We start from the raw sequence: 16,663 nt of genomic DNA on the forward strand, positions 1-16,663 counted from the left end.
AACGACCGGATTACAGTCCACTATTGTTTATTCTTATACCTGTAGTGGTATGTATGCATATGTATAGCTTATTCGTATACATGTATAGTGGTACATATATTGGTCAGTCGTAGAGGAACTTTGGTAGAGTATACGAAAATAAAGGAACGATCAATTAGACTTTTAGAACTAGGCACCTCCTCACTAAACTACCACTGTCTGCGCCAATTAGAGCCAGGACATGGAGCTGCTCTTAATCGAGTCTCTCACGGAGACAGAAAAACTAACGATTTTCAGAAACGAACAATTATCTGCAGTGTGTATTCTTATAATTTAATGTTATTATATTTCCATTAACCTTCTCTGTTCAACTTCTCTCCCGTCGCCTGTCTTGATTTGGATAACGTAATTTTTGTTGATTTAATCGGGATTTATATTTTTTAATATTAATACATGTGTGTGTTTCGCTTGTTTGAACATTGTTGTTTGTTTTCTACGTATTTCTTAGGTGATGATTACTGCAATAACCGAAACGATAACTAATAAAGAAACATTTCCCTTTCCCTCCACCAACACACGCACACAATAAAAAAATCTTGGCAGTTGGCAGCATTCACTGATTAGATGTTACCTTTTATCGCGTTCGTGTGTTTGTGTGTAGAGAGAGAGAGAGACTACTCTGCTGTACTTTGTTATTCGTGGGAGTTAACACACCGCGTGGACGTGGTTCATGTGTGTGTAAACATTCAAACACTGGCGAAGAACGGCTGGTGGATGAATATTACGTGTTTGTTTACGGTGGCGTCTGCAGTTTCATCCTCCTGTTATTGTTTATGCTTCACACTTCGTCCGTAATTGTTTATCCATAATTTTTAGAATGTTTGTTTATAGCGCAAAAAGTATCACTTGTTATGTGCCTCACGACCCTGGCAGTAAACGAGCGTAAATAAACATCAACTAGGAAGCTGTGTTCAGAAATCACCTTATCCCGCGAGAGGACACACTGCCACTGGTACTGAACGTCCGCAGTTACCAAATCCATTTAGCTGTAGGTGTGCTGAGCTAAACCTAAAGGTAAATTACCGAGCTGGGTGCTCCAGGACAATAACTAGTGCTAATAGCAGTTTGACTACTTCTCCTTCATAGATGTTTCGCTGGGCTGACTTACAATATTGAACATTTCAAGTTTAATCATCAAGAAGAAATCCATGAAAAATGTCAGAGGGCGACGTTGATTACCTGTGTAACTGAAGTTCGACAAAATGACTTGACATAAAGGCTTAACATTGTTTGCAATTACAAGGATGACTGTGATATGGTGGGAGAGGAAAAGCAATCCCCGTCACCTCCCACTCTCTCCAGTATTTCATTTGTTTTCTAAAGTTGGAGGTAATCTGGCCAGGTGAGGCACTAAGATATTTTCCAATTTGTCCTCACTGATCCACGCTCAAGTGCAGCAAAAACTCGAGATACCTTCACTAAACTCTTAAGGGAAAATTAAGGAACATAATGTTTGGACATTCTGTACTCAGGCTTGAGAACAAGTTTTAGAAGGAAAAAAAATGAAGCAACTTCAGGTCGTGTGTGGCGCATTCGGAGCAATCCCGAGCATGTAAATTACTTCAACAAGGTTTTGTGGAAAATTAATAAGAAAAAGCAAAGATTTTTCAACTATTCATAATCATATTAGTTTCTCTATTCCTTTTTCACCGGATTTAAGCGATTCACAAATCTCTTATGGTTAATGTGGAATCTGAATGTAATTTTTTATGATGTTTGTTAGCGAACAACAACCCGTTTGATGCATTGTAACATCTTCAGATACAATGAAAAATCATTGTACGAAACTTTAAGAATTCTGTCCATTCAAAACACAACAAGCTTGGGGACTAAAACATGCGATTAAAAATGGAGGGCATGAATGAACCTTTACCCAGCTCATTAAAATAGAAATAAGAAACTTTAAATTATGAATCGCCCTCCTTGAATGAAGTGCAGACCATAAACTGGTTTTGTTTGATGGTTGTGGTTCAAGATCGTTCCCTCTTACCGCTCACTCCTACACAGCTCTCCGGCAGGATTATTGGGAGTCAGCTGAGAGATAATCCTGAATTCTTATTCCTTTGACTGGTTACGCCTAGCAGAACAACAGTAACAGGCATTATTCACAGGTAGTAGGCAGCTTACAGGTAGTTGGCAGCTACCAAACAGGGAGGTACTGCCGCCTGGGAAGATGTTGGAAGCATAATGTATTGTCCAATGGTAGACCCTGCTGCCATATGGCATCACAAAAATTGTGACCAAGTCCCAGGTTGCTGATCTGACTTTCTGCCTCATTTACACACAGTTGCAGGGTCTCAATTGTTTCTCTTACTATTGACAAAGCAACATACATATATTTTTGATCATTTTTTCATTCTTGTATTTCATTATTATTGTATTGTTTTATTTTAAATTTTGTATTATTATTATTATTATTATTATTATTATTATTATTATTATTTTTATTATTATTATTATTATTTTTATTTTTATTATTATTATTATTATTATTATTATTATTATTATTATTATTATTATTATTATTATTATTATTATTATTTAGGCCCCAGGCCCCGATGTGGGTCAGTAACCTGTGCCCGGGTGGGCTAATCCCGTAAAAAAAAAGAAAAAAAAAACTAACGAGTTATGTTATGACGAGGCTGTTTATTTTTTGCTAACCACGGATGCAGTGCCAGCTTCACGCCAAGGGAACATACAGTGTGACCTAACGTCATCTAGTTCACGGAAAGTTGATTTTAAAATGTATAATAAAAAAATATATTGATCTTAAGCGTCAATCAAAGGCATAGAATCGGATGGGTTGCCTGCATAAGGCCATAGCAAGGGATGTCAATATGAACCGTTCTGAAGTTGGCAGTTTTTTATTGAAACATAATTTTGACTCCTTGGAGTAATAAGAGAAAGCCAATGTCTTCTCCCAGCATTACTGTCACTGCAGAGATCGTTTTCCTCTAGTATATAATAGTAGTGAATATTGAAGCCTCATATTTTTAGCATTAAATTTATACGCAGTCCTGTAGGGAAATAATATCCACTTTTAGCGCGATCCTCTTTAGAATTGTAATGAGCTGGGGCAGTAGAATGTAGCGGTGTTATTGAAAATTTAACTCTTGATATTTTTAGCACGAAATTTATTCATACTCTTGCATGACTTTATGAAGTACTTCGTTATTTTTTGCGACTTCTCTGCCAACGTTGAGAATGGAAGACGTGTAATTGTTAAGTGAATTATTATTAGTCTTACCTGCATTATTAATTCCATCAGACTCACACCTCTAGATAATTTAGACACCTGTCACTACTGCATTAAATAGTCCACAAATATCTGGGGCTTAACACACACAACCACACGCACACAGGCGCGATGACAGACAGCCACAAGCTCTCGTAAAAGCCTTTTTAGACTGCATTTTACAGACTTCAGTCGCTGCCCACCGCTCGTTGTTTCTGAATCAACATGAGCTTTACCACTAAAAAAAAATTGTGATTGTTGAATATTGTCATTAAGCTTTCCGGAGACCATCTTGTAAATTCTATACTCCTAGAGGATTATATTCTCTATTTTGAAAAGTAAAATGCCCTTCTTGAACAATTTGACGAGACTTACCCGAGTTGTTTTTTACATGTAAAGACTAACACACACACACACACACCCACACATAGGGATAATCGTCTAATTAAGCCTCAAAACGCAACTAACGTTTGTTTTTCCAAATAGGGGATGATTTTTTATTGTTATAAATTAACGGAAAATCGTTCAAATATGGTGAAATATGTTTTTTCGTTTACTCTTTAGTAATGGTACTGCTCATTTATAGTTTGTATTCTCTACATGATTGTCTCATTGTATTGTTAACTAATATATATATATTAAAAACTAATTCAAGTGTTCACAACTTTATTTCCAGGGCTAAGATTAACATTGATGTTGTACAATGTGACAAGGCATTGGTGTAAGGCATTGGTGTTGTAGTGTCATTTACAAAATATTGATGTTGTAGTGTCAGTTACATAATATTTATGTTGTAAAGTGAGTGTCAAATAACACCGATATTGTACATGTCAGTCACAGAAGTTGTACAGTGGATCACGTCCTTAACATGATCACTAATATAGTGTTGTCGCTGTGTCACCTACAGAGCCTGGTAGTGCCCCGAGGAACGTGCACGTCCGTCCCCTCTCCTCCTCAACCATGGTCATACAGTGGGACGAACCTGAGACGCCCAACGGACAGATAACAGTGAGTCAATCTTGGACACCAAATTTAAAAGAATATTTGAGTATTTTTGCTCATTGATTATTTTTTGTGACTTCATATTCTCTAATCTTTTTCTTCTCTCCAGTTAGTGTAATTGTGTCAGTATGTGTTGTTAATGATTTGAGACGGAGTTTAATATGGACTACTCATACTAATGTATAAGAATAAAAAATGTAGTACAGCAGTGGTATAGAACCACATCTGAAAAGAACTGGTCGATGAACTGTGGAACTTGGAGAGATGAAAGCCATCGCATAAAGCATATTGTTATGCTGAGGCATAATTTCGTATTTTAATTTTGTAAACTAGGAGTTTTGATTGTTTTCTGTCCCATGCAGCAGTATTGTTAGCAAATGTAGTGAAATTTTCGTGTACAGTGATGTATTAATTATGCAAAAATATTCTAGAATGTATTGCATCATTTTAGCCTCGATCAGAGTTGAACGTCCTAGAATCTCCCAGGCGTCTCTGGGTGATGTTCGAGAAGCGTCTGACGAGGTGTACCTCGTATATAAGCTGGAGCAGGCTGCCTAGGATAATCCACCTGCTGTGTCAACCTCCTCCTATATTTCCCACTTCTGAACTTTGCCTTGTACTGTACCCTTTTTGCACCCTCAGAGCTAATGCTCTCTTCTTTCCATATCACCAACCAACCAGGGGAGTTAGTCGATCGCCTCTTTTCATAGTGTGAAGAATAAGCCGAGCAGAACAACTAAAGACAATTGTTGTGCAAGTATTGTGGAATTGTTGTCATTAATATAAAATCACCGTATGAGCACGATTGATACCCACCCTCGACCACGGTCATTGTCACACTGGTCATTGAATTTCCAAATTCCAAGCCGTAGATTTTCAAATCTTTACCCAGGCTGCTTTGAAAAATGCAAATGTGATTGGTAAAAAAAAATGCGGGCTGATATCGATACATCATTGGTCACGACTGGATGACGTCAGTCAATATTGCGCCTGCGTGATCCACAACTAACTCGGTTTCACGGCAAGTAACATTGTAGTGGATTCCTCCCCTACAAACGCTGTTTGTCGCTGACGAGCCGACCCACGAATCCAGCCGCACCTCGTGTCTAGGTCAACCAGCGCCGCCTTACATGACGGAGGTCAACTATTAAGCCACGCCTACCTCCGCTATATAAGACCCACACCTCGTGGTGACCGCTTTTTCTACCTACAGCCACCAGCAGCAACACCTCCTCCTCCGCTCCTGCCTGGCGGCTCCTGTTCCAGCCGGCGACCATGGCGACCCACAAGCTGGTCCTCCTCTGAGCACCCTCACCAACCAGCTCTCTCTACTCAACGCTTGTAACCATGCTGCCTTCCTTTCTCCATCCCATCCTGAGTGTGAACCAATAACCCGTACCCCACAAATGGTGACCTCGGAGTGACGCACTCACACAGGATGGAGGAGAAACATCTCGTACCCCACATCTCCTGACAGACGAAGACTGAAAAGTCCCTAAAATCAATCAAATTCAATTGTGTCACTATTGTCCATTTCCGCCATGTATATATATGGGGTTCGAAATGATCAGAATAGGGAGATCTAAATGTTTAAGTAGTTTATAACTTTCGGGCGCGCTATGTCCAAAAGTAAAATAATACCCAAGATCGTCTAGCGTTAACAAGTGGCTTCCTTTTTTTTATTTTTACTTTATCCTTTTCGCCACTGATCGGCTCGTTAGCCTCTTGGGCGGTCGGTAAAGTCTCTGTTACGCACTGTTGGCAAATACTGGGCATGCCATTCACCGGCTCCTGGATGTATCTGAACCAAGGACTTTATACGAAAGATAGGAAAGTGACTATCACCTACCATTAAGAAAGATGTGCGGTCTAAATCCACGATAGCGCCATCTATTGAGCTGGCGCATCACTATACAGAGCATCATTTTAACGGTTGCTGACGTGTCAATGTTTCATATGAAGTATGCTTAAGATATGTTAATATAACCAATTTTATATTTTTTTCATATAATACACATAAAATGTATAAATTACTCGTTCACCTTGCTATGTTATAATAAGTTACTGGAAGAATTGTTACTCCTTAAATTTTTAATTATGTTTAGAGCATATTTTTGCATATTTTATGTGTGAATCATATAAATATCCTGTTTTAAGTATCCATTTAAGTCAACTGAATGCCAACTCATTTTCTATGCCTTAGAATATAAAATATTACATTTTTTCAGGATCATAAGTAACATTCAGTATTTGGGGGTGAAGGATATACATAAATAGTTTTATGGTTTATTTTCCACAAAAATGTATAAATAAAGTCTAGAGACGTATACATATGCAAACACATTTATTTGCAATATTTGATACTTGGCATACTGTACCTCTTATAATACAAACCTACTTGTAGGTTAATATCTGGGCATGCATTTTTACAAAGCCTAGAAGTTGCTTTCCCTGCAGTGTAATTGCCTTCGGAAAAATGATGGCTGCATAATCTGGTGTTTTTGCTTCTATTTTCTGGGCTCTTTGCTTTAAGTTTCTCAAGCCCCAGTACTTGTATCCATTGCAAGCACCTGTAATTAATATTTAAAATTCGTATTCTACTTTGCCTGCAGGGAGTATTCACATTGTTTGTAAATATAATGATAAATAAACTGTCATAATCATTATATTAAATCATATGTATGTAATTCAAAACTGTGCTCCTACCTTTCTTTATCCTTTGGGAATGAATGCAGGGGCGTATCCAGGGGGGGTTTCCTGGTTGCCCGGAACCCCCCTCGAAGCTCACGCTGCTCGTCTGGAGTGTCTTTGATCTGCCGTCATCTCCCTCCCTCGAGCCAACACCCCTGCAGACACCATCGGAGTTTTATCGTCGCACCATTACCATACCACTACTGGACCATCTCATCACAGAGTTGGAGACCAGGTTCTCCTCCTTTCACCAGAAAGCACTGAAGGGTATGTCACTTGTGCCGAGCGTCCTGTTGACTCTTTCTGGAACAGAACTGAAGAACAGGATAGAGGACTTGGTGGAGATCTACAGAGATGACCTCCCTTCACTCGGCAGCTTGGCCAGTGAGCTTCACTGTTGGGCCGTTTGGTGGCAGAAACACCAGTCTGGCACCCTGCCATCATCAGCTCTACAGCATGCCACTACCATGTTTCCCAACATCCGGATGCTGCTGACCATCCTTTGCACCGTGCCAGTCACCACCTGCTCTACTGAGAGGTCCTTCAGTGTCTTGAAGAGCATCAAGACCAATATAAGATCAGCAATGGGGACTGCACGACTGTCTAGCCTCAGCCTCCTCCACATCCACAGAGACATTTCAGTGCAAGTCAGTGACATCTTTGCACGGCGAAATCTAAGGAAAGTGGAACTTTTTTATATTATTGCAGATGATCATGAATAACTGCAATGAAGTGATTGCTTAAACAATACAATATAAAATGTTAATGAACTCAAAATATGGTGGTGATAGCATATAGATAAGTTGCTCTTGATGTGTAATAAAAATAAAACATGATTTATACGTTGAACTTGCCTTGTACTTATTCCTTTTCAAGTGTCTGTTATGACATTGAATGTTTACTCTCACTCTAAATTACCCCTTGATTATCTTTTCAAATAACCCAATAGCCGTCGCATATGGCCTCAAAGTCCCTGAAATTTATCAAATTTCAAAATTTTCTGGGGGGGGGGGCAGCTGTATAGGCTCGCTGCCCTCGACCTGTTTATACAGTATTTACTTAAGGACAATCTGGGAAACACCCCCCCCCCCCCATACCAGAATCCTGGGTACGCCCCTGGAATGGTATACAAAATGGTTCTGCGGCATAACACGCACGGGTGTCCACCTGCTGCGATTTTGACGGTAAATGAATTTTGCGGTCTCGTGACAAACAAACTATAATCTTTGCAAACGACACGAGGTGCACACTGGCGCCTTCTATTGTTTTGGCTCAGCACTTTTTAGGACCCAATGAGCACAACATTTCGGTCCTCTTTCCTATCTTTCGTATATAGTCTTTGATCTGACCCTGCTCCAGTGGTGTCAAGTGGCACTCAAGCCTGGTCTTGAAACTGCTCACACTCGGTGCCGTCACAGCACTCAGGCAGGTTGTTTCAAGAGTTCACAACTGTTGCTGTTGAAGTGCAATAATGGCATTATAATTTCAACGAGACTTCGAGACCGAGTTGTACTGAAAAAAACCCCGTCGTGATTATGAGAACAGCACTACCACCAGAAGTAGTTGTTTAAAAGGTAAATTTGCAGTTTCAGTTCCAACTATTGTTTGGCCATAAATTTTTGTTTTGGTATTTTACTTGTTACTAAACTAATCTCGGGAATTTTATAGTTGCAATCAGTAGTTTTGACAATTCTAAGACACTTTTCCTCAATGGCATTCCTGGCGCCAACTGCGTTTAAGCGATATATTTAACATTTTATTATGTATATTCGTACATGGCGGTACACATCCAGAACAAGAATGACCAACCCCCGGTTAGGTTAGGTTAATGTTGACTTTACTTTTATCCTCTTATAATGAGACAGAACACAATGAGAAGATTACAAGAAGTAGGCAGTATAGAGAGTAGGAATGTAAAGATAGGGAGAATTGGTAGCGTGGCCGCTTGGGTGTTATTTACTCCGCGTCAATACGCTTATCTTCTTATCTCGTATGTCAATACACATATATTACTTCTTAAAGGGACAACTTGTTAAACACCTCTTCGACACAACTTTTTATTAATTCACTTAATGACATGGACACATCAATATCACTATTATATCGGGGTATTAACACGTTAGGTCTAACGTTACTCGACACTGATTCTCGGATACAACATGAATGAATACACTTCCCACAGTAGGTAATTCACCCTAGGGATAGTTCTGACAAGACTCACGTGTACCCTGACGTAGGCCCAGTGGGTGCTTGGCTGCCGTATGCAATGCTCTCCTTGGCTGGTGACGTCGTGAAGTCTCCGGGAGGGGACGAGCGTGACTCTGTGCGAGTGACCAGAATGACCTCTCAATGACCAACCTCTCTGAATGATAGTCGTGTGAGAATCACCATGAGAATCGGAATCAGAATGAATGTGGACGGGACTGTAGGGCCTTAATATTGGGTCGGCCCAGCCGGCTTTTGACCTCTAACCAATTATCACTAAACTGGTTAGATCTGGACAGGTGTTTGCCCAGGTGAGGTCATGTCGCAAGACAATAGTGCTTTGTAATTATTACCGCCCGCCCGGGTGGGTCTTGGCCAGGTGTGGTTTCCTTAACACCGTTATATCGTATGGTTACGCAAGTACTTAGGCCGGGGTCAGGTCTTGACCTGCAGTGTGTCAACCTGGTATGTGGTGGTACCACGAGGTCTGTAGTGTGCTCGCTGTTATATGTGATGTAATTCTGGGCTGTAAGCTTTGGTCTGATATTCAATCATTACACTCTTCACCACTGATCGGCTCGTTAGCCGCTTGGGCGATCGGTCATGTCTCTGTTACCCACTGTTGGCAAGTACTGGGCATGCATCGGCTCCTGAATTTACCTGAACCTGCTCCAATGGTGGTCAAGTCTGGTCTTGAAAGAGCTCACACTCGGTGCCGTCACAACACTTTCTGGTAGATTGCTCCAAGAGTTCACAACTCTCACTCCGAAAAAGTTTGCCCTCACAGTTTTCTGGATTTGGTGCTTCTTCAATCTTGAGTTGTGACCCCTTGTGGGGCGAGCATCCGCCAGCTCCAAGTAAGGACACTCGACTGAGTAGCGCCCCTTGAAATGCTTATACACCTCAATTAGGTCGCCCCTTGCCCGTCTGTAGTATAAGCTAGGCAAGTTCAGGTGCTCCAATCTCCCAGGGTAGTTGAGGTGCCGAAGTGCAGGCACCAACTGTCAACTAACTGACAGTCCCTAGCATATCTCGGGGACCAGACGGGGTGACAGTACTCCAGATGGGGGAAGCACTTCACTCTTATAAGACCCGAATTTATTTGCCTGATTTGACTTCTCGCAATGGCCCGAGAACTTCAGCTCATTATCAACATAAACACCTAGGTCCTTTTCACATTGTCTCAAATAGTGCAGTTTCTTCATCCCGTTGGGAAATATGATACGCCTCCTTACCGTTGGTACGTCCCAGGTGCATCCTCTTACACTTCGTGACATTGAATCTTAGCAGCCATTTCTTCGACCATTCTTGGAGCTCACAGAGATCCTTCTGCAGCTCTTCGCAGTCCGGTGGTTTTCGATGTGTTTTGAACATGATTTACCTTGATTTTTATAGCAAATCTCTAGATTTTGAGATGGATAATGTTGATTTGCACCAGAAATGAAGGTCAAATTCGTTTACAACACCAAAAACCACCGGGGAAACATAGGCTCAACTTTGATTTCGTATAGTGGCAACAAGTGAAAATTTACCTTGCAGTATTCTGTGTATGTACCATACAGTATTACATACTGTACTGTACTTGGCTTACCAAGACCGTAAGGCTGGATGGTTATCATAATTTTGCACATGTAATATACATAGCTACAAATGATTAAGAATGTACCTCTAAACTACATCATTGCTAAATTATATTGTACTGTACATATTTCTGCAGATTGTAATCTGTTAATAATTATTAACACTTACTATTACTATCAGGCCTACAAGCTATACTATACCACCAACCCATCACTGCCAATCCAGTCATGGAAAAGTCAACCTGTCCAAGACAATAAGCTCACTACCATCAGTGACCTCACACCCCATACTATCTACACTATTCGTGTGCAAGCTTATACTGGCATTGGACCTGGACCTCTCTCTGACCCCGTCAAAGTCAAGACGCAACAAGGAGGTAAATTGCATTAGTATTGTATTATTTGAATAAATGAGAGCATACTATTGCCTAGCTTGACGAGGGTCTTCAAGACACAACTAAGTAGAAACAGAGGAGAGTTTTTTTTATAGTTTAACCTAAGCACTTAACTAATCACTACTGTACTTAAAACTCGCTGTACAGTACATACCTGTACTATGGACAATATTACTGCAATAATTATAAATTTATGCTTTAGAATTACTGTGTACAGTACTCTATTTTACTAATTAATATAGTTAATGTAGTTTCTGGACTTAAATGTTACCACTTTAAACTGTTTCATATACAGGTATGTTAAAAATAATTGAGAGGATGGTTCACAATAAGACTCCAAAATTATCTGGACATTGCCTCCTCGAATTCTAATACAGTACTGTATCAGAAAAACAAAAGCATTGCTTAAATTGTTTGGATACAGTATTTCTGCACCATAGTTTATCATTGCTTTGAAATTGCTTAACAAAGAAAGTTAAATTTTCTTTAGATTATAAGAATACTTGCCCCAGAATTTTGTATATTTAAGTAATTTTTCCTTTTTTTTTTTTCTTTTGTGAAAAGAATGACTAATTATTGTCCCTTTTTAGTGCCCAGTCAGCCAACTAATCTCCATCCATCTCGAGTGACTGCCACGTCAATTGAGTTGAGTTGGACACGGCCTTCTCATCAGGGAGAGAACATAATCTCCTATGAACTTTATTGGAATGACTCTACTACACAGGTGAGTAAGAGCCTTCCATGCAGTCAGAATATTTATAATCTTTAAAACGATTCAGATTGATACTGTATAACATTATACTTTAACCTTTAGAAACTTTGGTTATTTCCATGATGATTCAGTAAACATGGAGGATTCTCTTTTCTCTAAGACAAAACTGATGAGATAATAATGGTACTGTGATAATAAAGAATGTGTGTAACCAAGAATGTGGGTACTACTGTACATAAGCTGTGAACATGAGTGGTTCTCGTGAACTTCAGAGTACCGTAGGCAGATGAGCTTAACTTCACTGTTATGAGGGTTAAGGATTATGTTCACTCAACCTCCTTCACATTTTCATTCTAAAATTTTGAACAGCATTGGGAACACTATTAAGATCATCTATTTTTTGTGGAAATTGGTGCATTTATAGATTTCCTGATGACAATAGGCAAAAATATAACTGGTCTCTGAAATACATCGTACTGAATTTTTAGTCATTTACCTTTCGTATTTGAAATAAATAAATGAAATGCTTTTCAAGATAACTTGAGTTTGATCCATAACAAGTGTTATGTAATTAATTTGTATGAGACAGAGATGCAATTTAGACTGGATTGGTGTAGTATTAATGCTCTTATTTGAAACTCTGTTGTTGTGCATGATTGCAACTTTTTATAAGTTAAGAATACTGTATGTCGGAACATCCACAAAGTGTACATTAATACTGCTGTAAACTCATCTCATGATATGTTGATGTATTGAAAATTTTCAGAAACAAGAGCAACGTAACATTCCTGAGGGTGAGAGTTACACCCTTGAAGAATTACAGCCCAACACAGTGTACAACATGTGGCTAGCAGCCAGGTCACAGCGAGGGGAGGGAGCCGCAACAGCACCTATATCTGTCCGCACAGACCAACACAGTTCGTAGTTTCATAATTTCTTGATTTTTCTTTTTAATATCCCTTTTCGTTTTTAGTAATTTTAGAGTTCCAGGTACAGTACTAACATGGTGCTGGCAGTCATAAAACTGTATTTACTGTATTGTGCTCATAATGATTGAAGTTTGCACCTGGTATTTACAATTGATGCACAGTTTCTCATACTGTAGGTTGTGCTTTGATTTAATGGAAACTTGCATTTAACTGCTTAATTTGTAAAAAATATATATATTCTCTGTTAGCCGGAATCCCTTAAACCTGGAACTCTCCGATAGCCGGAATTAAAATTTTCTTGGAAAATACTTTCTGAATGATTTTCTGAGAAAATTTTCCCGATAATGTACCTGGAAAATTCCGGGGATGGGGGCATTTTTTTCCGGGTTTGAGAGATGAAACTCGGGCTTATTTTCTAGAAATTCCAGGGAGGGATGGGATATTTTTCTAGGTTCGAGAGTTGATGTAATGGGCAACATCTGGAACTTCCGAGAGCACTTTTCAATTACCAGAAAATTCCGAGGATGAGGGATATTTTTCCGGGTTCGAGAGATGATGTAATGGGCAATTTCTGGAACTTCCTAGAACATGTTTCTGTTATCCGGAAAATTCCGGGGAGGAAAGATTTTTTTCCGGCTTTGAGAGAGTAGTCTCGTTACACAAAATCTCTCATTCCCGGCAGTGCTCTGCACCAATTGTTCCGGCTAATGGAGATATGACTGTACAGTACGCCCGTATAATTCGCGGATTTTTATTTCGCTGTCCTCTATTATTTGCGGATGGCACCCTGGATGTACCCAAGAATATCTGCGAATTGTTTTAAAGTTGCTGGCATTTTCGTGGCCAGGACAGGGAGACATTTATTCTAGAGAAAATAATTTCCTTTACCTGTATTGTTTATATGTATGTGTGTGTGTGTGTATATATATTATGACATGCTTTTGTGTGGTACAGTATCTGTGACTGTATTGTGAGTAGCCATTTCACCAACGTAGCATAAATGAAAAAAAATATTTCATGATTTCATTATAAATATTTCAATACACATCACTTTATCACTTCATCAGAATAAATATCAAGGTTGTAAGAGATAAATATCTTAAGATAGCGGCACAAACGCCATGGTGGCCATTTTTAAATTGTGCCTGGGACCGAGACAATCACTGTTTACTGAGGCAGAAGCATTACTGGCAGCTGTTGTCTGTTACTGCATGGTCCACTGCACATAGATGGGTTGCCACCTAGCCTTAAAAATTGGTTCCCTGCAAGAAAGTGACATGACAAAAGTGACGTTAAAATTTGAAGTAATTCGACCAGACTTTTAGAGAGAGAGAAAAAAATAAAGCCATACTGGCGTGTTTGATTGTGAGGCAAAACTTTCACTTACATGAAATCAAAATGCCACTTATGAGTGTATGAGTCTGAGAGTGTTAAACTCATTTAAAACAGCTCTCTTAAATGAATATATTTGTTTGAATGTATGTAAAACAGTAATCTCCCAATAATCTGGAATCTACGGTCCCCATAACTATCCAATAGCCAGATGAAATTTGAGCCTTCTGGGAACTTCTGGGGGAAAACTCTTTTCACTCCAGGAATGGGAACAAGTTTCTGAGGATGAAATCCTGCGCATTTTCCAAGAAAATTTCTTTGTTCTGGGCATGGGAAAATTTTTTCCAGGAGTTACAGTTACATATATGGTACTGTACTGTACTGTACTGTACTGTACATTCAGTAAGTGTGAAAGTATACTGTATAGTACAAAGCAGAGTGGACAGTGTATGCTTACTGTAGGCTAGTGTGTAGAGGTGTATGTATAGTAAGCAGTGCATGTACAATTTCGTTCAAGATTCTTTGAACACTGCTGGAGACAGCTGGCAACTCAAGGCCATTTGTTTACTATAGTACGTAGTATAATATAATATGAAACAACAAAGCCCAACCATTAGTTAAGCAACGGGGAACTAAGTAACCAATCACCGATCACTTTTACATTCATTCATAATTTTTACTACTTGTATGTTAGTAAACAAACGGCCTTGAGTTGCCAGCTGTTTCCAGCAGTGTTCGAAGAATCTTGAAAGAGACTGTACAATCCTTCCTCTATGGAGGGAGAGGAGAGTGACAGTTAGCAACACCTGCTACAGTACAAATGCAGACTACTCTGTATGATCATTCAGGGATGTGCCATATAGCGATTGGGATGCATTCCTAAAAAAGAGATTGCCAAGTGATTTGATCGTTGAGCGAACAGAAACAAGAAATATCTTAAACAAGGGATAACGAGGAGTAATATCTGTGGAGATGGCAGTTGATTGTGTAGAGGAGTCGCCTGGCCTGCTTGCCACCCAGTAGCACTCTGAGCTGTGAAATGTTATTGTTCAACTCGTAATTTTGGGTAGATACATTATACGTAATTTTCTTCATTTTCGTGTACTCTGTTACATGCACACACATTGGTTCATACAAAATGTGCAAAAAAAATAAAAAAAATTATCATAAGGTCAAAATCATAAAGGGAATACAGTAAACAATTCTTACCTGGTCTGCCTGTTAGCTGACAAGAACAAAGGGGAAGGGAAGAAAGGTCACTTTAGTACACAATATCGCAATACTACAGGGTAATGAATAATCCATACAGTTCTCAATAGCACACCTAAGTCACAACAATAACAATGATACACAGCAATAGGAACGATGCACAGCAATCGATAATATACAAAGCAGTACCCCTGTATTGTAAAGCACAGATCACAATGTTCAAAGGCAAGGTAAACACTAGTGTAATAACAGCCGGGGTTCCTAGGTGGCGTGCCGGTAGCATACCCCTATAGTATTACGTGATTTCTGTATAGTAAACCTCTGGTTACCAAGAAATTAATTTATGTTTTTTGCTTGAAAAGCTAGATAATGATTTCTAAAATAATTTCTAAAATTCATGTTGAGTGATTCATAGGTAGTATCTTACGTAGCAATTCCTTTTCCAAGTGGTTTAGTGTCAGCCTTGAAAATACAACGTTGCCACTCGCTCTGAGTTGGTTGAGAAACATACAGTATTACATTTGGCATATATTTTCCATCGCTTAATTTTATTTCAACCTTATTTTAATATTAGACTCGTGATTATATAATACTGGATAGGTAGGTAAATAGAAAAATGTAATTCAAGCATTCAAGCAAATTTTTTTTTATTTACTTATATGTGGCAATTCTAAATAGAATGCGATTAAAAGAAGCCTCTGCTCCACAGCAAACATGCCATGGTGAATTTCAGATATCACTTGCATAAAATAACTTAAATTTAAAAAATTCTACACTTATTTTATTATTTATTGTTCTCAAATATGTACTGTAGCTATTATTCATTGAGGAAATTTTTAGGAGTCGGCACTTGATATACCTATGTTATTGGGTAAGGCGGTGATGGTGGTAGAGGCAGACAGGACTCCTTCCCTCCCTCCCGCCTGTGCCTTACTGCTACGCCATGAATCCTCCTCTACCACCCGCTCACCCACCCAACCCACCACTACTTTTACACTACCACCTGTCATGTTCTCATCACACCCACATCTGCCCATATACACCCATATTGCCTGCCCAGTAGAGATGCCCACTTAGAGTGCAGACTCCTCATTTTCTTGACTTCCCTCCTGAATTTTTCCCAGTGAGTTGCAGATCACCAAACCTAACAATTGTAGATCGTTAAATAACCATGAGTGTTATAAATTTTAAGTCGCTTAACCCAATTATCACTAAGTGAACGATCGCTATACGGTGCATCCCTGTACAGTATCACTATTTGGTCTTCCTGCTTCACAAGATCAAGAAGACAGCATCTGCTGGCAAGTACAGTACTGTATAGTGTATAGTTATAT

At 39.3% G+C, this 16,663-nt stretch overlaps 1 protein-coding gene across 1 annotated transcript in view; it reads left to right on the top strand.

Moving 5' to 3' along the window:
• Positions 1–12,776, top strand: part of LOC121867020 (tyrosine-protein phosphatase Lar-like) — a gene marked incomplete at its 3' end in the record, with an annotated part of 225,917 nt that extends 213,141 nt beyond the window's left edge. The window contains 4 exon segments of the mRNA XM_042366766.1: positions 4,182–4,282; positions 10,934–11,129; positions 11,738–11,871; positions 12,626–12,776. Of these exon segments, the coding sequence (XP_042222700.1) occupies positions 4,182–4,282; positions 10,934–11,129; positions 11,738–11,871; positions 12,626–12,776 (582 nt within the window).
• Positions 12,777–16,663: the final 3,887 nt, after the last annotated feature.

The sequence above is a fragment of the Homarus americanus genome, unplaced genomic scaffold (genome assembly GCF_018991925.1).
Source record: "Homarus americanus isolate GMGI-L3 unplaced genomic scaffold, GMGI_Hamer_2.0 scaffold56586, whole genome shotgun sequence".
Classification (NCBI taxonomy): domain Eukaryota; kingdom Metazoa; phylum Arthropoda; class Malacostraca; order Decapoda; family Nephropidae; genus Homarus; species Homarus americanus.